The sequence below is a fragment of the Caenorhabditis remanei genome, chromosome II (assembly GCF_010183535.1).
Source record: "Caenorhabditis remanei strain PX506 chromosome II, whole genome shotgun sequence".
NCBI lineage: Eukaryota > Metazoa > Nematoda > Chromadorea > Rhabditida > Rhabditidae > Caenorhabditis > Caenorhabditis remanei.
The window spans coordinates 14,787,824-14,812,309 of record NC_071329.1 but is presented as its reverse complement, the minus strand read 5'-3'; the positions used below and the strand labels follow the sequence as shown (position 1 = coordinate 14,812,309).

At 37.2% G+C, this 24,486-nt stretch overlaps 2 protein-coding genes across 2 annotated transcripts; both read right to left on the bottom strand.

The window, feature by feature from the left end:
• Positions 1-609: 609 nt before the first annotated feature.
• GCK72_007002 (uncharacterized protein) lies at positions 610-6,260 on the bottom strand (the record flags this gene model as incomplete). The annotated part of the gene is made up of 17 exons (XM_053725931.1): positions 610-627; positions 686-810; positions 856-957; positions 1,004-2,089; positions 2,178-3,026; positions 3,074-3,139; positions 3,602-3,674; positions 4,345-4,541; positions 4,589-4,819; positions 4,866-4,922; positions 4,973-5,050; positions 5,468-5,617; positions 5,665-5,748; positions 5,799-5,930; positions 5,979-6,026; positions 6,071-6,166; positions 6,215-6,260. 17 exons carry the CDS (start codon positions 6,258-6,260, stop codon positions 610-612), a joined length of 3,438 nt encoding a protein of 1,145 aa, XP_053590125.1.
• Positions 6,261-16,028: 9,768 nt separating this feature from the next.
• Positions 16,029-19,292, bottom strand: GCK72_007001 (uncharacterized protein; the record flags this gene model as incomplete). Its single annotated transcript, XM_053725930.1, has 9 exons — positions 16,029-16,052; positions 16,162-16,253; positions 16,307-17,488; positions 17,926-18,015; positions 18,068-18,142; positions 18,202-18,357; positions 18,412-18,546; positions 18,615-18,755; positions 19,238-19,292. 9 exons carry the CDS (start codon positions 19,290-19,292, stop codon positions 16,029-16,031), a joined length of 1,950 nt encoding a protein of 649 aa, XP_053590124.1.
• Positions 19,293-24,486: the final 5,194 nt, after the last annotated feature.

Below are 24,486 nucleotides of genomic sequence, written 5' to 3'. Positions count from 1 at the left end.
GACTGTCCGTATTTTTATCGGCCTCAGGTCTTCACAACGGGAATAAAATTATATTTTTTTATTTGACAATAATTATAAACGTGAAATGTAATTATACAATTTTGCAGATATATGGGGTAACACGTTATAACAGTAAAAAACAAAAAAGTAAAAAGGAGAAGGGAGAAAGGACTACAGAAGAAGTTAGAAAATATGTGTATAATTAAAATGACATGTTTTAGGGAGGTTGACCAAGAAATGTAGAAATCGAAGGAATATGTAAACGAAAAAACGATGGGTAGAAAAAAAAGACTTAATGGCAGGGGGATTGAAGGAAGAGAATACCGGAAAGAGAGCTAATTATAGGAAAAAAGAAAAAAATATATGACAAAATGAGTGATGAAGTAATAATTAGAAATGGGTGATGGTGGAGTCAAGAAAAGTTTCAAATTGGGAGGGAGAGAGCAAACTATTAACATTGGCAACAATGGAATTCCAAATAGGAAGAATGAAGGAGAAACAGTTATCGGATAGGGGGGAGAGATAAATGAGGGAGAACTTGACAGTCTGATAAAAGAATTGAATTGAGTTGAATTGAACCAAGAAGAGAATAGTGTCGTTGTCCCCCAATCATTCCATCTTTTTCATCTTAAAAAAATATTTGAAATTCAAGTCAAAACCTGTTATCTATTCTAATTCTACCCACCTTCGTTTCTCTTCCCTGCTTAGATGATGAACAGTGTCTTTTCTGAGGTCCAGTTGCTCCTCGTTGACCCTCTTCCTCAGCGATTTGTGTCTCGGAAACGAGCTCTTCATCCTTGTTTGGTTGATCTGTAATACATAGGTGATAAAAAATCTAAAATTGAGCCAGCTCACCTTTCTCAATGCTTTTTGGCACCATATTGCATTCTTTGCCTCCAAGGCTTTCCGATTTTTCATCGACATTCGCTATTCTCGGTTTCACCAACTCATCGTAGGCTGAAATTATCAATAATAAATTTGTTGTATCAATAATGTCACCCACCTTTCTTTTGATCTGCGAAATATTGTTGAGATTTCAGAAAGCTTTCTGAGAATGCCAATCTAAATGGTTCCAGCAGTTTCTCTCTATTTTTTCCAGCTTCAATTTCTCTTTCCTTTTCTTGAATCCTTTTTTCGAAGTCTTCTTTTAGAGTTTTTTGAGCCAAAAGGTGCTTCCGGTCTTGTTCTGCTATTTCTCTCTCATTTTGCTCGTTTTCTTCTTTCATCTTGTCTTCTCTTTCCTGAATCTTTTGTCGAAAATCAGCAATTTGGAAGCTATGATCCGCATTGAGTTTCTTCTTTTCTTTCTGATGCGCCTCTTCCATCTCCTTGATCTCCTTTCCTTTTGCTTCTTTCCATTCCTTTCGTTCTTTCTCACTATTCTCATTCAACTCTCTAATCTTGGTATCTCTACCATCCATCTGCTTTTGAAGTTCAGCAACTTGATCTTTATGGTCCTTCTTCAGTTTTTCAGTTTTCTTTTGATGCCTCTCTTCCATTTTCTTCTTTTCATCTGCTCTGGCGGCGCTCCAATTCAACCAATCTGAATTACGAGATGTGGTCTCTCTATTCAATTTCTCAGTGAGATCTTGATTTTTTGCTATCTCACTTTTGATTTCTTCCTCTGACGTCTGCAGACTCTTTTCCAAATTTTCGATTTTCTTGTCCTTTTCTGCCAATTTTCTTCCATTGTCTTCCGCAGACATCTCGAATTCGGTTATTTTCTCTTCGTATTCTTCCTTCTGAGTCCTATTTACTGCTTGCAATGATCGAACCTCGTCGGATAATTCTTTTATCTTTTCATATTTTTCCACATTACTCCTTTTTGCTTTGTCTAGTTCATCTTCTTGCAATTTCACCCTTTTTTCTAGAGCCTCATTGTCTCCATGATACTGCACATTGGATTCAATACACTTTCTTAACTTTTCCTGTTCGGTTTGCAGCTCCATCTTCAATTTCAGAATTTCTTCATCTTTTTTTTCGATCTCTGACTGTCGTTGATTTACAATTTTAGTTGCACTTTCCAATCCTTCTTTCATGTGCTTTTCAAACATTATTGCCAGTTCCTGCTTGCCGTTGTTAGTGAGATCTGAAAGAAAACAAAACAACTATTGGAAATGTTCGTGTTTCATAGAATTTAATAACTTTTTACTCCTAATTTTATAAAAATGACTTACCTGGCATAGAAGGCTGAGCTGTACTTTGATTGGTAGGGGCCGTTTGGACACCAGTTCGATTTCCGTGGGCAGCAGTGTTTTGAAAATGGGGAATGGATGTATGCTGCAGTTGTTGCAGTAGTTGCAGTTGTTGAAATTGTTGTTGCAGGTAGGCATTAGGAAAAGACGCTGAATTGGTGGAATTGATGAGTGTTGGATGGAAATGATGAGGCATTCTTGACGGATCAAAGTTTGGTATTTGTTGAGGAGGAATGAGTGGAGCCAATGGTTGAGAGATACCAGGTCCCGAGTTGGACATATTCAAATTTGGCGGTTGAGTCGTTCGTGGAGCTCGAGGAGTTGAAACTATTTGACAGTTCATAGAAGGAGTGGTATTGGTTGGTGGAGGACCAGGACGACGAGAATTCGAGGGTGGAACCATCGGAAATGGTGGGTATGTCAGGCGTGGAGCGGGTGTAAAAGCATACATTGAATCACGGCTCGGTGCCAATTGAGGATTCCAATTTGGAGCTCTAATCGCTTGGAAAAACTCTGTTGGAGCAAGTTGACTTGAAGGCTGGGGAGCATTTGGCTGGTAGTTCGAGCTCATGACCAGTGGAGTGGGTACAGTGGCTACTGCAGCTACTGTTGGAGTAGCTACTATTGGAGCATTCAGACCAATTCCACTAGTTGGCTTTAGAGCAAATCCGGTTTGTGACTTGGTTATCGGAACTTGGTGTCCTTGCAATGAAACTGACGCAGATGGTGCATCAGTGAGAGCAACAACATCTTCTGTAGCCACAATTGGTGTTTCATTTCTGGTCCCACCAACAGACACGACTTGGGAAACTTCTGGGTCTTGTATCTCATCTAAAAGAGGTAAATGTCAGAAGTTCATAAATTCAAAGTCAACTTACTCTTAACTCTGGTATCTAATTGTGGTGTTTGTGGCTCGATAACACGACGGGTCTGGATCACTGGTCCTGGAATTATCGAGATTGGGGAGGAGTTGTTTATTCAATAGTTGCACTGCACCTTAGGGATTGCTGACGCTTTAGCAGTGCAAATTCTTACTGTAGCTTTAAAGGCGCATAGCAAAAAGTTTTCATACAGTATACATAAATAACTACTGTGAAAAAAATTAAGTTTGGCGAAGGATTTTCAAAAAAGTTTCAAAAAAGCTCCTTAGTCAAACCTTTTTTCCACGTAAATCAGCCGTTTTCTACCGAATTCAGTGAAGTTTTGATGTTTCATAGCAATACAATTTCAAAAATTCCCCTCAACTTAATTTTAATATCCAAAAAGTTGGTTTTTTCGGTGAAAACATTTCCAAAACATTTTTATCGCGTTATTCTCACAGTAGCCTTCTGACGCTTTTCCCGTCGCACTGACGCATCAAAAGTAGATTTTTGAGTGATACGGTGCCGTGAGTTGTAATAACTTACTGTGCCAGATTTTCTTGTTGACTTTAACGCCTTGTTGCTCCGCCATTCTCACTATCAGAAATTCAGAAATTCGCTGCAAACCAGTTTTAGAAGAGCAGGGAACATTAGGTAAAGATAGGTAAAATATGGTATTAACCAATGATAATAACCGCAAGAAAATTGTTTTTAAAATACGAACATCTTCATTCAAACTTACATAGTAAGATACAAACGAAAAAGGAAAAAATCGTTTTCAGGAAACAAATATTATGGAAGAGGGGGGAGAACGGTTGTAAAATTAGTTAATGACAGTAGAAAATTCAATCATATACAAACAAAACTTATCTTGAAGCCTGACCGATTTTTCAAAATAATTGAAGCTAGAAGAAAAGCAAACAGGGAAAAGGGCGGCACAGGGAAATAAGAAGAAGGGAACCGAGAAAGCACTGGAGAAAATAGGTAATAAACAAGGAGATCTGAGCAATGATATTCTTTGAACACAGGGAAATATTGAGGAGCATCACGAGCAGTTATAACTTGATTCCATGGAATTGCAAAAATTTCTGAAATACATTTCATAAGTTTTCGTGTTTTTGCTTTTTAAAGTGTGCGGTTTGGAAGAAAATTAGAAAAAACGCGTCAAAGCCGCCCCAGGCGCTTTTGACTTAAAATTATCATGAAATTGATTTTGAAAATGTTAGAAAACCGCCTGTATTTTTCAAACTTTCTCTAAACTCTAAGCGTTTTTTTTTCGTGAAGCTAACCTTGGCGTTCTCTTCGTGCGTCAGCTCCACTGCAGTGAAAGATTGGTTTCTCGCCATTTTACTTTGAAACTCCGTGCGAGATTCTTTGCTTCGTCTGGTTGCCCTTGGTTTCGTTTCTATTGCCCTGGGCTTTCGAGGCGCCCTTGGTTTTTGAGGTCCCCTTTTTCTAGACATAGGCGGCTCAGTGGGCACTACATCTGAAAACAACAACGTATTTCTATTGAACTGTTTGAAATTAACTTACTGGGTCCTGCAGGGTTTGCCACCATGAATTGAAGCCGGCTCAATGCTTGGAGACTTGACTCCTGGGTTCCCACAGCTGGCATTTGTAGTTCTTGAGAGGTCCCTTGATGAGCATTGTCGTCGAATATTGTCAGCTTATCCGGTTGATTCAAAATGGCATCAATCGAATATTGAGGGCGTTTTTGAATTACAACAACGTCTGGTGTAGTGCTCGTCGAGAGTTGAGAAGTAGCTGAAAAATCAGAATAATTATTTTGATTAGATGATTGAAAACTTACGAGTAAGGGTTTGGATGGAGCACATATTTCCTGAAGAAGATTCCATTGGAACAACATCTGAAAATACTGTAATTGAATAAAGTGTCTCACGGGAATTCGAAACATACGCATTCCACGGGATCTCATCTCGGAAGAAATCATCTGGAAGAGGTGCTGGAGATGATCATCACTCATTGATTTGAAGTCTGAAAATTAAACGTGTCAGAATTGCCTAAAACTGATGCAAATACATATTGATATTCATCAATATACAGTACTGGCCACAAAGAACGCGACCATAGCAGTTTTTGTTGAAAATGGACAACTCTGTGAGTGTAAGACGGTCAGCTTGATGGTATCACAATATCGGTTGTTTATGGAGTGTATAGATCACAAGTAAAGCTCCATTTTTGTGATTCACAACTTTTTTGTACGGACACATCTTATGAAGTTACAGGAAGTCAAAAATCTCTCCATTTAGCACTGAAAAAGGTCAACAAATGCGAGAAATTACTTTGACGATTGATAACTTTTTTGGATGTTCCCGTACAAAACGGCAGAAGTTCTTTTTTTTGCGCGGTACTGTATATGAAAATTGGGACCATCTAAAAAAAATAACCCACTTTGTGCAGCAAAAAGTTCATTGCTCTTCCTCTCAGCTCTCAGTTTCTCTTGAGCTCTTTTCTTTGCCATCTCTTGTTTTTCGATGTTTGCATCCTTTGCGGCCATGTCGGCTTTGTGCTGACCTACGTAGAATTCTTGAATACTTTTATCTGAAATCAGTCATCATTAGAGAATTTCTAAAATTTGAATCTCTTACTTTCCAGTTTCAATTTCTCAATGTATCTCGACAGTTCTCTATTATTTATTCGCAACGCCGTTGACTCTCTTCCAATTTCGGTGTCTAAAGTCATAAATTAAAATTGTTGCATCAGTTCTAATTGAGTATCTTACTAATTTGTTCCAGCTCAATCAAATTTGTCACTTTGACCAACGCCTCCGGGTCATATCCTTGCCAGACTTCTTCCGGAACAGTCACCACAGCGACTTCCTCCAAAACAGGGGAATCACATCGAGGCTGGGCTTCTAGAAAAATACAGATTTCATACTTAAAAAATCTAGTTGTTCACTTACCAGGAACACGATCTGGCTCCGAAATTCCATGTTTTCTTCTCAATTCCGCTGAAAAAAAACATTTGTAAATATAGTAAACAAATGAATATTACCCATTTTTTCTCTTTCCTCAGCTGTCAGAAAACTTGGGTCAATATTCTGACATATAGTTCCGCCGATTCCGGTTTCATCATAGAACGTTTCTTGATCTGTAACTTTGAAAAAGGGAGTAGCTTTTGTGCTAATCTAGAACTCACTTCTTTCACTTGCATATGTTGGGACACAGTCTGGATGTGCACTCATGTTCTAAAAGTTATAGAATTTTGAGAAGTTTTTAAGATAACAAAATAAGGCACAATGAAATTAAAGAAGATTGAAGATACGTGATAAATAGAGAGGGAGAGAAAAAAGGTAACGAAATTTGATGAGGAGAAAGGATGAGTTGCATTGTATAAAGCAACAGATACTAACAGAACAGACAAGAACGGCGGGAAGAGAGAAGACATTAATGAGTGAGAGGGGGAGTTTCGGCAGATATATGAATCAATGTTCCAAGGGGTACAATTGTCAAGGGGACATTTACTTTTTTGGGGTACATAGTTAATGCTCAAAGGGGCAAAGTCTCAGGGAGACACTGGCTCAAAGGGACACTAAGTTGTTGTATTTGAGGGACACAAAGTTATACTCAAGGGGACAACAGTTTATACTCAAAGGTAATGGAGTTTTCACTATTGGCATTCAAATTTTTGCAACAAGCACGTTAAAAATTGTTATGATAGACGGGGATATAGTTCTAACTTCTGTATGTTTTCGGTAGAATTGAATATTCATCTAGACTGTAAGAATAGAAGAGAAAAAATTGTCTGCGGGTTCTTATAAGTGTTTTATTTAGACTTTATAGACAGAATAAGGGTCAGGGGAACCGGCGAGTTGGGGGAAAAACTATGATGGGGCACAAAACAGGGGAAAGGGAAAAAGGTAGCGGGGGAAGACAGAAATTATTGATCAGGAGAAAAAACTGAGAAAATAGAGGGAACGAGGCACTAGTGACAGTTACAGAGACAGTGGGGAAAAGAGGAGACTTAGAAAAGTCCGGAGAGGAATAGTGGTTGGTCGATTAGGGGAGCCTGAGTCATAAACAATATAATTTTAGAATGAAATGGGGGGGGGGGGTGGTGATGAAATACCGTAAAAACTGTATTAGAGCGACATATCGCTCTATTTTTCAAACGCCCTTCGGAAAAATTTTGTGCTTTCAGAAACTCATTAAAGTTAACCGGAAAAACTTTTTTGAAATTTCTATTTGTTGATCTAGAGGTTACTATTTACGCTGCTTCTAATCAGAACCAAGAAAATAGACTGGGGATAATCATATTCATGAATCCTGAGTATAAATGGGTGTCGTTCTATTAAAGGTGCCGCTCTAATACAGTTTTTACGGTATGCACAAAGAAATGATTACAAAATAATGAACAACAAAACCACTTTATCTCTACGGAAGTAGCGGCTTCGTCTTCTTTGATATCGTGGTTTTCTACAAAGACCTCGACACCGGGAGCAAGAACTTATGAAAAAGAGAGGGGGAGAAAAAAGTTAACACAATTTGATGAGGAGAATGGATGAGTTGCATTGTATAAAGTAACAGACACTAACAGAACGAAAAAGAGGGGCGGGAAGAGAGAAGACATTAATGAGTGAGAGGGGGAGTTTCTGCAGATATATGCGTCTATGTTCCAGGGGGTACAATTCTCAGGGGGACAAAGAGGACATTTACTCTTGGGGGTACATAGTTGATGCTCAAGGGGACTAAGTTTTAGGGGGACACTGGCTCAAAGGGACACAAAGTTGTTGGATTTGATTTGAAGTTTTTCTCAAGGGGGCAACAGTATATATTCGAAGAGAAAGGAGTTTTCATCATTGGCATTCAAATTTTTGGATTAATTGTGAAAGCCTTTGTCCCAGTACGTTAAAAATCTTCATAACAGACGAGGATAGTTCTCCCTTCAGTATGTTTTCGGTAGAATTGAATATTCATCTAGATAAACTCAAAAGTTTTTAAAAAAATTAGACCGTAAACTGCATTGTTGAAGAGACGTTAATGTTCCCCCTTCCGGTTAAGTTATTTTTTTCCCTTCTGGCATTGTTATTATCTTTTTGAGTATAAACTGTTGTCATCTTAATAACTTGGTGTCCCTTCAATTCAACAACTTAGGGTCCCTTTGAGCCAGTGTCCCTCTGAGACTTTGTCCCTTTGAGCATCAACTATGTATGTACCCCCAAAAGTAAATGTCCACTTTGTCGCCTTGATAATTGTAACCTCTGGAACATTTGTCAGATATGTGTAATATGTTACCGGGAGCAATAACAAGTGAAAGAGAGAAGGAGAGAGAGAGGGAGAGAGAGAGAGAGAGTGAGAGAGAGAGAGAGAAAAAGTGATCTACGCAATATGATGAGGAGAAGAGATGAGTTGCATGGTATACTTAAAGTTGCAGACACTATCAGAACGGTGAGGCAACAATGTCGTAACATCAATGTCGGATTGATGTCAGGAGTCACAATACGCTTGGAAAGGAACAGGGTCATCAAGCAGGTGTGCGTGTGCATTGCACAAAACAGTCGGAGCAGAACCACCTGGGTGAGAGAATTGACTCTGTGTATGAGATTATGCAGTTGAGTATTGGGAATAAATGTGGGGGAAGATACTAATTCGACTACGAGGATTTTGTTTTTGGTGTCAAATTTAGATGAATGCACACAAGAACGGCAACAAAGTGTGTCGTTTTCGTAGGGCAGACGGATAAACAATAACATAGTGGAAATTCTAGAAACATCACAACAATGTTCTGAAACAAATGATATGCACATAACTCATGCAAATTGGTGTTTTCAACATGAGTCTAGTAATTTTTCTTACGGAACGCAAGAACTGTCTTTTAATTTTAATTTTTAGAATCATGTTGCGAGAAATTTGCAGGAAACGAAAGGACAGAAACAGTCCGAAATTTGGAAAGAGTACCGGTATTTTCAAAGTTAAAGGAGATTCCAGATTTCACATTCCGAACAGCACAACGAACATGTTCCACAGTTGATATTCTTTTTTGGAGGTGCTCGTTTAGCTTCCAAGAATATAAATAACAACAAAGTGTTGAAAGAATATCAAACATAAAAAGTGAGAGTAGCAGCTAGACAGACAATTCAAGGCTATAAAATGAAAGACTGATGAACAAGTCTCGCTGAGAAGCAAGGACGAGAAAACTCTATAACGGCATAGATTCCAGCTTCGTCAAAGTATCGAACGGATTTTGGAAACATATGCAAACGTTTGTCACGCGGTAGACAGACAGCTGGCGAAGGCAGATACTAAAACTACGCCCATTTTTTGGAGTACTATTTTGAATGACGCAATTGAACAGTTGGTGAAAGAAGAACCACTTCTTCCGAACTCCGATATCTTTGTTGGTTTGTTAGAAAAATAAAGTTGATAAACTTTTGAGATGTACTGTACCATATCAATCTCAAAATTTTCCGTAATCAACCCCCATACAGCTCGAGAACACTAAAGAAAAAAAATAAACGTCATCTTTTCATCTCACATTCTCCTTTTATCCTTCTTTTTACCCGGATATAACCCATAAATTAAGTGGCCGAAACAAGGCAACCGAAAATGTCGGTGACGAAGAAGAGCAACAAAAAAGTGATGGATTACATTACAAAATTCCAATTTAACAATTCGCGTTGGTACGTACGAGAAGGGGACAGCATGGGTGTCAGGGGCGTCAAAAAAGAAAATTAATAGGAAAATGGGGCTCATACTCCTTTTTTTATAGATCAAAAAGAAGAAAAAGGTTCCGGAGAAAATGGGGAGAGAGGGCAAAAGAATGAGATTTAAAATTGATGTGTTCCCATTTTTTACCTTCGGGGAGTCAAAGAGAGATGAGCTTGACGGGAAAAAAATGGAAAAGGAATAAATTAAAAATGAAAATGGAAATGATATGAGAATGAGTTCAGAAGAGAATATGGCGAGGGCTCGCCAGCTCAATAATTAGGATGCTAATGAGAGGCTATTCTTGTTGGTTCGGTTGATCTATTTCTATCCATAGGTATAATATAATCTCAGGAAATTTAAAAAAAAACAGTGCCAGCTGTTACAGATTGGGGGTTAGTGGAAATTGGAACCAGCTAGGTGGTGATAAGAATGGAGACGGTAGCATAGCGATACAATGTCTGTCGGTGTGTCCGTGTGTCCTAGAATAAACGTGGTTTCATAGCCTAAGGTCACCGAGGGACCGTAGAGATATGGGACGTGACATATATTATTAGAAAGTTGAGAAAACGCTGATTCCAAATATTTATTCAATTCTTGCAACCGAACCCTGGTATTCGAGAAAAACGAGGTCAAATTTTGGAAAAGTGGTTATTCAGTGAAAAATATAGCTTTATTAAGAAAGTGATGATTTCGACGGAAATTTGATACGATTTTTAATGAAAAATATAGTTTAGACCGCCGCTGAAACCTATTTTTGCTAGAAATCCTCGATTCTAAGGTGTGGAGCACCATTTGGCTCCAAAAAGACTATTTATGTGTGAAAATCATTAAAAATTATGTTTTTTTTAGAATGAAAAAAAAACTTGAAAAAAGTGATTTTAGGTGAAAAATCTCATTAAAATTTGATTTTTGATGTATTTTCCACTTTTTTCGATAAAAATTTGAGATTTTTGAGCGATTTTTATCAAAAACCTTACTAACACATGGAAAATATCGAGAGCGTGGTGTGGGTGGTAGTGAAATTTTGACCTCGTTTTTCTCGAATACCAGACCTCGAGGGCAAAAATTGAATATATATTTGAAATCAGCGTTTTTTCAGCTTTCCAATGATATAGGTCACGTCATATTACTCCAAACTGACTCAATGGCATTCCTTAGCGAATCAAGTCGAAACGAGAAAGGAAGAATGAAAGTTTTCGGTTCCTCTCTTTCTCGAAAAAACTATGAGACCTAATCGTTATGCAAACAACCATAAACAATAAAACTGTGTTCGTGGTCCTCTGGGAAAATTGCACTTTTTGCTTTATCTGATAATAAAATTGAATTTTATGGGAAAATTTACTGTAAAAACTGAGAAAAAAACTGAAAATTCATGCACACTGAATTACGAAATACACTTCAGGAGTCTTCTGTGTCCTGTCTGTTGGCGCGTTCCCCCGTTCCTCGTTGGCACTTTTTCCGGCACTATCTCGCTTGTATCTCATAAATTGACTAACTGCAAACCGACCAAACTTTGTTCTGGTGTTAATAAGTTTATCTGGAAAGTCGTCTAGGTGCGAAACGTTTCATCTCAGGCTCAGAATACGGGTACCTAATTTTATGAGTTGGAATAAAAGAAGAGACCAAGGTGGCTTATTGTTCGTAAGTTATTAGTTGATTTAAGCTAAAAACTGATCATAAAAATAGCCGTTACCACATAATAAAAGTGTGATCTAATGATAGAATAAACACAGGTATAAAAAATGATATACACATGGGCGAAATAGAAAAAACAATGAATGAGTGATAAAATATCAAATGGGAAAATGTAAAACAATTGAAGAATAATTATACGTTAAATTAAAAACTACCTAAACTAATCCATCACTTCTTCCTGCTCCTCGCCAACCCCTTCTTATTTCGGGAGGGGTCCATAAAAGAGAACAAGAGAAGGATGACAAGAACACACAAGAGGGAGGACGTCTCAATTTATTCGACGTTGACTACCTACATGTTGTCATTGGATACCCGATTTTATATGTTCTTCGATGCACACACTAATAGAAAAAGATGTTTCCTTTTTGAGCACGCAAAACTTGCTAGATTCACTTATGCTTCACTAATCTGGTAAACAAAATAGTCATTAGTATAAAATAGAGAAATCAATGTATATGAGCGCCAAGGAAAAAGGACTAGAAGTTTATCAGTTCTTTTTTTCATTATACAACATTTTGTTTCGATGAAATAAATTTGTTATTATCAATTCGAGAACAGAAATACGAGAGGGCAAAGGAAAGTTGTGGTTTTTCGCACTGGAAACTAATAAATAATCCTAAAAGAAACATGATATGTATAGTATTTGATTTAGTGCCTAGTTAACTGAATGAGGGGGTGAAGTTTAGAAAAAGAACGGAACTTTCGGGACTTTTTTGATTTTCAAAGAAACATGTAGTGTAGAGTGACAGACACACAGACAGGCGCTACTTGGTTTAGAAGTAGGATGATGATATTCCAAATTTTCGATGGTACCCGATGATTTCTCAAGTCATATAACTTCATTGTAGCCAGACTTACAAAGTATGGGCGCTGCCCGGCCCGGAGTCAAGAATTGTGCACAGTTTTTTCACAAAATTTTTTGAAATTTTTTGAAATTTTTTATCAAAAATAGTCATAAATCCTCTTTTTATTTTTGTACTGATATCTGGCCCAGTCTGTTGCAAATCTGATTGTAACTAGTTCGTCGTCATCCAGTACAACTTTTTTAACCATCCACTTCATTCTCATTATCTTGTCAACTTTTTCGATACGAATCGTTCAATTATTCTCTTTCCTTATCACTACTCTCAACTTTTTTCTCCCGATTTATTACCCATTATGGCACTAGAGATGCACAAGTGTCAATTGATAAGGTGTGGTATTGGATTGGCGCCGGGCGCTGCCACTAAATCAAATAGAAAAGAACGAGTAAACATGTACGGGGGAGAAAAAAAGTATGCAGATGGGGTATACTTTTTGAGGTGTGATGATTTTATTACTTTTTTATTACAAAATAGAGAAACCGTATAACAAATTTCATAAGTTCCAAGAAGAAGATAATTCTATGAAAACCATACTCATAAGTAGTAACTCTAGAAAAACAACGAATTATTTTCAATTTATGTCAGAGAGACAGCAGCTTACATTTTTAACGTATTTTTTACCCAACTTTTATTTCTATAAAGATCCGACAAAGCCTAATTTTTCTCTAGACTAGGAAAAGTATAATCCAGAAAACTATCTTAGAAAAAGTTTTGGGCCAAAAACCTCGAAAATTTGGCTGAGAATGAGGAAAATCTGTCAAAATTTTGCCGGTTCACGTAAATCATAGATTTTCGAATTCAGAATGTTAAGACGGTGTAATGAGTGTATTCTTGCCTATATTGGGTACGGTATGCGCTTTTAAAAAGGTTTTACTGTAGTATTCGTGGCGGGACCCAACTTGTAAGGTCGAAAGTTCGATTTTTCAAAGTCATCTTATCAGTAAACTTAATGAATAAAAAAACGAAGCCAAACTTCACTTTACAGAAAAAGTAAAACTGATAAGAATAGTACTAGTCTGTGCTACAGAAATTGTGCATAGTGAACTTCCCTGGGTGGTCCCTAGATGACTCTATTTCAATTCTTTAAGTACTCTCCCCTAGATGACGAATTAGCTATTCTGGAGGATGACATTAAATGTCATTTCGGGGAGTGTTCGAACGTTTTTTCTGCTTTTGCAGAGTACCTCATAAAAATTTATGCGTTCTCTTTTCCTCCCACCCAATAATTTCGACGCCCACTATATGAAGAGCAAAGCCAAGTGATAGATTATTATGAAATGAAAAATGCCTATATTCGAATTATTGAATAAGTATAATAAATTTAGAAAAAACATTCTTCATAATCGAAAAAATGAGAACAAAAAAATGGAAAACAGTGTCATTTCTATTCCATCAGTTAATTTGAAATTCTAATCACCACATCGTCAATTTGCGAATATCATTAACTATTTTATATTCCATCCCTCTATTTCATTTGATCTCCAACAATAACTGATAAAAGATTGAGCGCCCCTCTATTCAATTCCTTTTTTCAAGGCAACAAAATTTTTTGGTTTGCATTTCTCTTTGGCGCTCGGGACTTGTCAGATAAATAATTCAAACGGGCGGCACGTCACAAAAAACGTGTGCAGGGACTTACAGATATTATGCTATATCAAATAAGAACTCAAGATTATCACTATTTTTCAGATATGATAAGCGATAGAACCCCGTAAAAGCAACCAAAGTGGAAAACATCGAAAAAGTTGCAAGACTTCCACGGCAGCGTATCACAAAGGCTTTTTCCAAGAAACTTGACATGCAATATCACAAATTAAAATTTGAGCAACTTTGAAAATGGACGGAATGGTGGAACGAGATCAAAAAATCAAAATTAGAGAATGAAGGATATGATAGAACAGTGAGAGTGTGGATTACTGCAGAACACGGGAAAATAGAATGGCGTTGCAATGATAGGACATCTGGCTGACTATTATGACTATTTGAAAATCATAACTCAGAGGTAAAATATTGAATTAAACTAAGAATGACACAGATAAACATTTTCTAAACTAACCTGATATGATCACTCAAGAAGAATTCCTGTTGCCTTCACAATACTGCTTGACACACTAGAATTGAACCATGAATGCCGTCTGTACTCGAAGAAAGATATGTGAACAAAGCTCTATTCTCACGTTATTTTATAAAAGTTTAGCTGTGAAACCGAAGAGAGGGAGAGATACACAGAGAAGAGAAAAAGTATGGGATAATGACCTCATGAGATTTTTTGTAATGTTTTTGTAACCTTGGTGGCAGGAGACTGGGAATCAAAACATAACGGACTACAGTATCTCCATTCGAATTTGAATGACATAGACGACTTTGCCTGATATATTTTTGGCCGATACTGTATGGATTATCATACAAACGGTTTTTGATCCCTAGGAGTTCCAAATGGGAATATGCTCAAAGTTCGAAAAAGATTGAAAAATTTTCAGTGCCTTTATTGATTTGGTTATACTGATGTCAACATAGTTTCATAAAATTCACAAGTAAGACTCCTGGAATGATTTACAATAAACCTGGTTACTGTAGATACTGAGAGCTCACCTGAGTTTTCCTAAAAGAACAGTGTCGAGATGCGAAATAGATTTTTGTAGTGTAGTTAGTTATGTTAATTTTATTAGTTCTTTAGGGTGATAAATTATGATAATATATTTAGTGCACCGTTGACTTATATGATAATTAATTAGTATATAAGCGAACTATGTACCTGTTCTTTTGTACTTCTTTAGCTTATTTTTTTTATATATTGTCAATTTTTATATTCTGGATCTATTGATTTATTTATATTTATTCCTAATAAACTAGGATTATACAAACTCTCAAAAATTGTTCGAGTTTCTTTCTTCGAAAAACAGTATGAAAGAAATTGTGGAATCAGAATTTATTGATGTACGATATAGTGAAGGCGCGTGTTGATTACAGATGAGAATGATAACTAAAGAAATTGACTCGAGACAATTATGAAAAATGAACAACTTAGAGATCCAAAAATTAGAAAAAAGAGATTGATGAAAATTGCACAGGAAGGAAGAGATACGGAATGAGAACACGGAATAATATCAAAGGAACCGTTGGAGAATTGTCTGGGAATCTTTTCGAATTCATATTAATGGATTGGGAACGAGTGGCAAGAAGAAAAGGAATCAAGAGGTGAGGAGCACAGGTGGGGATCATGGGAAAGCATACGGGAACAGAGTCATGAGCGTCAAAATAACCCGGGTACATGATTTGAAGAGAAACAAAGTTGAGGACAAACTGGAAGAAAAGAATGGAATACAGCAACGAAATGGGAAAAGTGGATGTCCTATTGACAAGAAGAGCGAGAATGGCGGCTAGAAAAAAATGAGGTAAAGAGGATGAAAATGTGATGGGTGAGCACAGAAATGGTGGCATTAAAGATCGATTTTTGGGAAGAAATCAGAAGATTTTTTTGAAGGAAAACTGAAAAAAATAGATTCAAAGGAGAGAAAATGAGCAGAGAAGGAATGGGGACTGAGGTTGGGAAAATGCAGGTAGGGTCACGGGAGAGCATATGGGAACAGAGTTATGGGTGTCAAAATATCTTTAGAGAGAAACAAAAGTGGGTGGGCGAGGGAAAAGAGGAAGGAAAGGATAGAGTACAGCAAAGGAATGAGTACAGTGGTAGTCTCATTGACTAGAAGAGCGATACGACGACATCGGGTGCATTTTTTTACGAGCTCAATCGCGTTTTCGCTTTTTCGTCTGAAATTTAACACTGGATTCTCAAAAGCCACACTATGGTAGAGTCTATCCCCTACTCAATTCATATTCCTCTTACTACTAAAAATTCAATTGTCAAAAAAAAACTTACAGCTGGTTCTTGGTCATCTTTATCATCTTTTGGTGGAGCTGTGGATGATGTCGAAGCCACACAGCTATCAAACTTTTCGACGAGAGCACGATCTAAATTAATCAAATAATCAATTTGATATTCATTTTTTCCAACTGAAACTCACGCTGCTCTCCGAACTCTTTGAACATCTCAGCGTCTTTCTCCATCTTCTTCATTTTTTCCTTCATTTCATTCATCTCTTCCATTTTTCTCTTGTTTTCGTCTCTTAGCAGAGTCAGGTCCCTCTCCTGCTGTACGATTGTTACGCCTCCTGTCCGTACTGTTTCCTTCAAATTGTTCATTTCTCCATCTATGGCACCTTGAAGGTTCCTAACGTCCCTCTGCAGAGATTCCGCTTTTTCTTGAGCAGTTGTGAGGTCCATGTTTTGTCTTCCCATAGCCGAGTTCAATCTTTTTAGTTCTCCTTTCAAAGCTGTGACCTCCTGATCGGACACTCCGGCTTTCGTGCCCAAATCCGTCTTCTCCTTTACAAGTCTTTCATTTTTCTCTCTCAGATGTTCCATTTCGGCCTCTCGTTCTTGTTCGAGCACTTTTCTTGCGGCATCTTCTTCTTTTTTACTTCGCTCAGATCTTTCCAATAATTCTGTGCACTGGCTGGTGATTCTTTCTAATTCATTAGTCAATCTCGATTCTTTTAATGTAGCCGCTTCCCGCACTCTTTTTATTTCTTCATCTTTTTCTCTCATTTGATTCTGGTGATTGGTGGCGGTCTGGTCACGTTCGGCGATGAGCCCCTGATTGTCTCCCTCAAGCTGCACGATCCTGGTTTTCATGGAATCCATTAGAGTCCTTTGCCCTTGATTTTCTGCTCTCATCTGCACCATTTCTTCATTCTTTTTATCAATTTCGGACTTGTGGCGAGCGTCTTGGGCTGCAAGCTCGGCTTCTTTGCTCGTGAGGCAATTTTTCACATTTTTTGTCTCACCCTCCAATCCGACGACCTTCAGTTGGAGCTCATCTCGTTCTGTCTCTATGGTCTTTTTCGCTTCTTCCTCCACCAACAATTTATCCATTTGCTCTTGTTTCATTTGCTTCATTTTCTTTTCGAGCGCCGCCATCTTTTCTTTCAAATCTTGATTTTCTCCCTCCAGCCCATCTACCTTATATTTCCATCCATCTCTCTCCCTTTTGGTGGCCTCCAACTCGCTTCTCGTGGTTTCAGCTTTTGACTCCAACTCTCGTTTCTCCTCCGCCCACTTCTCCTTCTCTCCACCAAACACAGAAAAATATATATCGGAATTCCGAATACTTTCCTGGAGTGCTTCATTGACTGTCACGCAATGCTCTGAAAAAGTGAGAATATGTATTGAAAATGTGTAACCTCAATTTCAATTCTTATTTTCAGGAATAGAAATAGTTCTCGTAAATTTTTAATTGAAAACGGATTATAGCTATTTTGCTGATACATCGTACTTATGAGTTGACTAGTAGCGGGAAGTGTTGCCGTGTCAGAACAGAAAACAATGCCTCAGGCGCGCCAGACTCTAGTAATACAACTCTAGTACAGGTCTAGTAATAAAAATATAAATATATCTACTCAGTTATCCTGTTTAAACTATTGAATCTAATGGTCCAATTCACAAGGTAGCAAAAAAGCAAAAACCTTTTTTTTTCTAGTAGTAAAAAATAATTGTTGTTTTTTTTTGCTACCTTGTGAATAGTTCCAAAGTTATTTTAGTAATTATAAATATAAACGTTTTCTATAAAACTATGAAAACTCACTTCTATAATAACAGTTCGTGCAATTGCTGGGCCCTGACAAGGTTGTTTGACACCAGGCCTCGACAGTGACTGGCGGTGTGGTCTGGGTGTCTGAAAATAAATTTCCACAGTTATGCAAAGTTGTTATTTCATATCTACATACCTGGAATTGCCAAAGATGTACCGGGAGCAGAGGTGGATGGGACGGCGTTGGAAGGAGAAAGATCGAGGTTGAGGCCTGAAATCAAGACAATATTTCAATTTGAATAAGCACCTGTCTGATTTTTTCAAATTTACCTCGAATGGAGAATCGTGGAGCTGGGACTGGAGGTGGTACCGACGATGGAGCTGGGAGCTGGAACCCTGGGACTGGAGCTGGGACCGACGGCCCTGGCTGGTTTCCTGGAGCAGTTGGGCGAGCCAATGCCGGTATACCGATTTCTGGTGGGCTATCTGTAAAAAAATTACCGTTCTTGATCCTGTTGTGAATCAACTAATCTAGCATACCTCCAGGGCTCCTCAGAAAATTGATACCACGACTTCTATTCAGAGCCATCATCAATGGAGCCATATTTGGTAGTGTGGGTGGTGGAAATTGTGGTAGAAAACCACCAACATTTAACATTGGTGGATTTCCTGGACCTGCAATTTTTTGAATTTAAAAAAAAAACTGTTTTTGATTCTGTTATGAGTCAACTAATCTAGCTTACCTCCAGGGGTTTGCAGGTTTCCACGAATGATGTTGTTGATGGCTGTCATCAGAAGATTTTGGTGCAGCTGCATGTTGTGTTGTGGTTGTGGTTGTTGCGGTGGAAAACCACCAAAATTTTGTTGGAGCGGATGTCCAGGATCTGCAATTTTTTGAATTTTGAATTTGAACCTTTCTTACTCTTTTTGTTTTTCTTCTAACTGACTACAGTACCGATCAAAAGTTATGGACTTTGCCCGTTTTCATACAGACTAAAAGTACATAGAACTCCATTTTTGTAGTTGACAACTATTTTTATACTGACACTCCCTAGCAAGTTACATATTGAGAAAGTAACGTCTCCCTCAAATCGTCACATTTCAGTGACGGATTTTTGAGCTGTCTTCTTAAAATGGTTATACATTTCTAGGGAGTGTCCGTACAAAAAAGTTGTCAACTACAAAAATGAAGCTCTACTTTTAATCTGTATGATTCATTCGAAATCTACTTGATGGGACAATCTGAAAACGGCCAAAGTCCGATTTCTAATTTTATAATATAAATCACGTCTTTGCCACTTCTTTTACATCTCCAACTTAACGAAAAACTTCTTTTCCCACCTTTTTTTACAAAAGAAATACTTACTTTGTCCATTCTGTCCACCATTCATTCCTCCGGGAAATCCGTTGAATCCGTTCATTTTCAAAGATGTTACGTCGTTCTAAACGTTGCTCATTATTTTCAACATAGATACTAAAAAGAGTGAGGAAAAAAGAACAATCGGGAAAAGTATAATGCGTGCGGACATATATTCGTATTGAAGGACAAGGTACAGAAGAGAGAAATAGAGAGCGAGAAACATAACACACAAAATGGGGAAATAAGCAAAAAAAAGACGAAATTGGAGGATACATCGAACACATTAAAATGAGAGCACAAGAAAAATGGGGGCACAAAAAAGATGTTGCACTTTCTCAAGAGAATCATAAAATTATTGGTGGTGGAGAGATTGTTTATTTAGTACCTAGGCATGTCTTAAGTAATCAATACCGAATCTTACTACACAGACCTCCTTAGCGTAGACGTTAGTCAGAAAAGCAGAAAAATGAATGAAGGTTATGAAATAAGCTTAGATACACCTAATTTGAGTCGAACAACGGAAGTCTTTGGAGATCCGGCTTTCAAACTATCTGTAAATTTGGTCATAGGTACTTTCGACTACATGAAGCCCATTTCTGAAGCCAAAACCGGTTTAATGTTTCTGTGAGCCGAGTTAAGAGCTCTCAAACTTTTTATATGGTTAACATTTTTCCCGTGGAATTCCAAAGCAGAAAATAGTATACGCAAATATGTTTTCATTTTTCCAACGCACGAGCACAGGTACACAAATGACCGCTGGGGAACATAAATGGAACCGCGAGGTGGCGTATAGGCGACTGATTTGAAATTCCGTGTGAAAAAAGCTTAACCATGTGAAAAGTTGCAGAGCTCATAACTCGGCTCGTAGAGACATTTAGCCGGTTTTGATGCTAGAAACGGACTTCCCGTAGTCGAAAAAACCAATGACCAAATTTATAGATCGTTTGAAAGCCGCGTCTCCAACGACTTCCCTTGTAAAGTTCATATAATTCGAAACGAAATGAAGGTGTAATTAGAGGTAGTAGTGTAACGCGTGAGCAGGTAAACGAAAAATGTGTATGGATGACTCAAAACAAAGTGTAAACTGGGTTAAAATGAGTGTAGAGGTCTAAATATGGAAGAGGAAGATTGAAAAAAAGGTTAGACAAAATGAAGGTAGGGAGATTATACAAGAAGAGATATTAGTAACAGCATGGAGAAATAAAGAAACAGAATAATAAGTCGAATCAGATTCTTTAATAACTTTTACATGTTTTTGAAATCCGAGAGCTGACTACTAAATTAATGATATTTAAAAGAGTAGACGGGGGCCCAAACGATAACCGGAGAAATAAACAAATCTTGCCCAGATTGATGAAAACTGTGTATCGATAGCAAAAAGGAAAACAAATTGAGTGAGAAGAACCGAAGTGACCAACAAAACATGTTAAAAATAAATAAATAATACAAAATGAGTTTAAAACGATTATGAGGTGATAAATTTCTATTCGTGATTTGAAAATTAGTGAGAAGAAGAAATTGAAAAAGAGACCCTTTTCGTAGACTATTCCCATGACTGTCAAAATATTCCAGTTAATGAGTTTTAGTGACATTTTGAGTGCAATTCATGTCTCTTTGAATACAGAGAAATGGGGGGCAGATGTGAGGTGAGATATCTTTGTCGGATGTCATGAGCTCTGGGATGAAAGGGGCGGTCGCCATTCATTCCATAATGCCTTATTCTCTAGGCCACTCTGCAGTTTCTGTTCCCCTATTATTTCTCATTACTGTTTTCTTTAACTGAGTATCGATAGCAAAAAAAAACAAAACAAATTATGTGAAAAGAACTCAAGTGACTAAAAGAATATGTTGAAATAGGCAACGATTATGAGGTGATAAAAGTCTATTCGAGATTTGAAAATTAGTAAAAAAAAACTATGAGAAGAAGAGGTGGAATTGAAAAAGTGAGAGAGAGAGAGAGACTACCAAAGCAATTGCGAAAGTGCAAATTTCAAAAAAAAAATGATGTGAGTCAGAAGAAATAAAAATTTAAATTCAAAATGTGTTGAGAGACAAATTCTGAGTAAAGAACAATTTGTATAAAAAGAAAGAGAATACTGAAATGTTTATGTATAACGAAATGAAGGTGAGAAGCGGACGAGAAAAGACAAAAATTGAGGTTATAGACAGTAGAAAAACATTTCAAGGACAATATTAAAAAAGTTGTTCACAATGCTAAAGAATAAAGTGGAAGAGCAGATTGGGGAGAAAAAGTATAAAAAATGAAGAAGAAGAATGAAAAAAGGTGAAACTAGCGCGGATGGTGAGTACGACACAATGGCGGGGAAGACTGTTCGACAAACCATTAAAAAAAGGACGAGAGATAAAAAGAAAAAGTGAGAGAGTGAGGGGCAGGGAGCATAGAAAATGGTAATAAGAGCACCTAATGGGATTCTGATAGAGAAAAAGTTTATGAGTACTCAGTATACAGTATGCGACAGTATGGGAAAATGAGAAGGATGGTAGAGAGAAAAACAGTATAGCTGCTTCTGTTGGAAGATAAAAAGTCAAAGTACAAAATGGAAAAAAAAAGATTCTAACTTTTAGTTTTGAAGACCTACAAATCTTCTGAGAAAATGTTTCTTTTACATAGTGTTTTAATGTGAAAAAGGAATGGGAAAATTAAAGTTGCGTCTTTGATAAATTATACGTTTTCCTACAAAACAGAGAAGGAAAACGCATTTGTCAGTTGTAGGTAAGAATTGATTGCACACATTTTTATCAGACTAAGTCAAAAAGTCGTACTCGTACTCGAGAAATCAGAATCTTCTCTGGTTCAAAATTGTGGTTTCTTGCAACTAATATATACTAAATCTTTATATTCAGATTCCCCCTAAAATTTTCAAAGCTTTGAGCTACATATTGACATATTTTGGCGCAATTTGGTGTTGGTGGCCTAGAAACCCGAATTTTTGGGTTTCAAGGCCACGGGTTGAAAATTATCAGGAACTGTGCTATATGGGGCCCAAATTGCGAATACTATCTCAAAAACATTCAAATCCGCGGAAAATCATCAACCAAAAATTTTGAGAAGCTGGTTTTGTGATTAATTTGACGATGCAAGGTTTATCATCTCAGATGAGTATTTTGTACAAAAGTTTCTCCTTTCCTTTAACTTTATTTTAGTTTTCTGACGATTAAGGTACACAGTCTCGAAAAAGTGTCAACAAAGTTCCTCCTTCTTCTAAATTTTAAACTCAATCTTGAGAAACGTTTATTTTTCTTTTTTTTTAATCATAAAGTTCAATTGTTCTCATCCAAACCGTTTTTGTCCATTTCTACCAAAAGTTCTACCAAACATAAATTAACACACTCTCTTTTCTTTTTTTTACTTTCATGTGTTCCCACCCTTTTGCGCTTTGAATGACACGACAGCAACACAATTCCCCATTTTTTCTCTATCATGTCTCGCTTTTCTTCAAAACTTATGACAGTCTGTCTACCCTTTCTGGGGCAGAAAACGAGAATACTTACTAGGTTGTGTGTGACCAGAGAAGAGTACGTGTGGTATCTTTGGATTATAGAGATGTAGTGAATATGAACAGAGTGATGTTTGAGGGAAAACGGATCTGAAAGTTTGTCGGAAGCAGTTTTTGGTCGGTTATACCCAATGTGGTGAGTGATAATGCATAAACTGGAACTCCTTTGAATGAAGCTAGAAGTAGACATGTCGCTGTACTTTAGAACACTATCTATAGTCTATGGCTACCTTTCTAACATCTGTCTCTTCATAACGACTGACCAACAAAATTGTGGCAGGTAGGACACCGACACACTCCTTTTTTCCTTTCCCACGTCACATTTTTGTTCTCTTTTTCCTTTTTCTCTCTCGAACAGTAGAAAGTTTCTTCTTATCTTTCATCTCGCTTTCATTTCTCGTCAATTATGTTTCGCAGAAAGAAGATTTTTAAAAAGTAATTTATTTTTATTGGAAACCAATATTTTCAAGTCGTCCCTTGGAAATTCTTTTGAACGACATTTTCGAGAGAACTGTATCAAGTCGTCTCGAAGGAAAAAAGGACAGCCTGTTACGTCTTTGTTATGTCATCCACGACGCAACGAGAAAAAAAAAACGAGAGAGCAAGAGAGCACAGAAGTCATAAAGAGATGTATTCTGCTCATCTTATGAAGGGGATTAGTAGATGACAACATCCGACAAACGGTGCCTAAATAAACATACGCGAGAGGTTTTCATTTGGTTTCGTCGGTTATCGTTTCGCACTTTTCCTAGAAAACACTTGCTTCATAAGTAGAAGATATATACACTTTTATTGAAAAACAATTTGACGATTTTTACAACAAAAAAAGAGAAAATGGAAAATGATGACTACTAGAATTCTACAGATAAAAAAGACTTTGAGTAAAACGAAGAGAAAGGAAAAAGATAGAAAAAGTTCAACGGAAAAAAGTGAAAACGATGGAAAGAACAAACATAACAAATTAAGAAATATTGAAAAGATGGAGATGGTTATCTTGTTTGAACGTTTGAAAAATGGGGGGGAAGTACAAAAAAGTGAAAAAGTTTGGGAAAGGGCAAGCAACGGAGATCTGGGGAAAGATAAGAGGATCGAGGGGAAGGGAATGTGATTGGGGGGAAAGGTGGCAATTGAAATTTAATTGAAGAATTATGATAGCGGAGTGATTTAGAAATGAATCGTCACAATTAGGAAAATATTCAAGATTGATTCTTCCGTGATCTCTTTGCCTGAAACTATAACGATATACAGTACCAACCAAAATATATCAAATTTTGTCTTTTTCAGTTGAAAATTTTGAGAGTGCTTCATAGTAAAACTAACTGTTACATAAAATAACTTTCTATGGAATCGAACAGACCCAGAGTAGTACTCCATTTTTGTAGTTGAAAACTTTTCTGTACGGACACTCCTTATTGAGTTACGGTCATTTTAAGGGGGGAGACCTCAAAAATCACTCTATTTTGCACTGAAATGGGACGATTTGAGGGAAAAATTATTTTGTCGGTACGTAACTCGCTAGGGAGTGTCCGTACAAAAAAGTTACCAACTGTAAAAATGAAGTTCTACTCTTGATCTGTTTGATACCATAAAAAGTTATTATATGGGACAGTTAGTTTTACTATGACACACTCTCAAAGTTGGGTGTTTTCAATTCTCCCTCAAATCGTCCCATTTAATTGCAAAATAGTGCGATTTTTGAGCTCTCCACTTAAAATTACTATAACTCTCTTTAAAAAC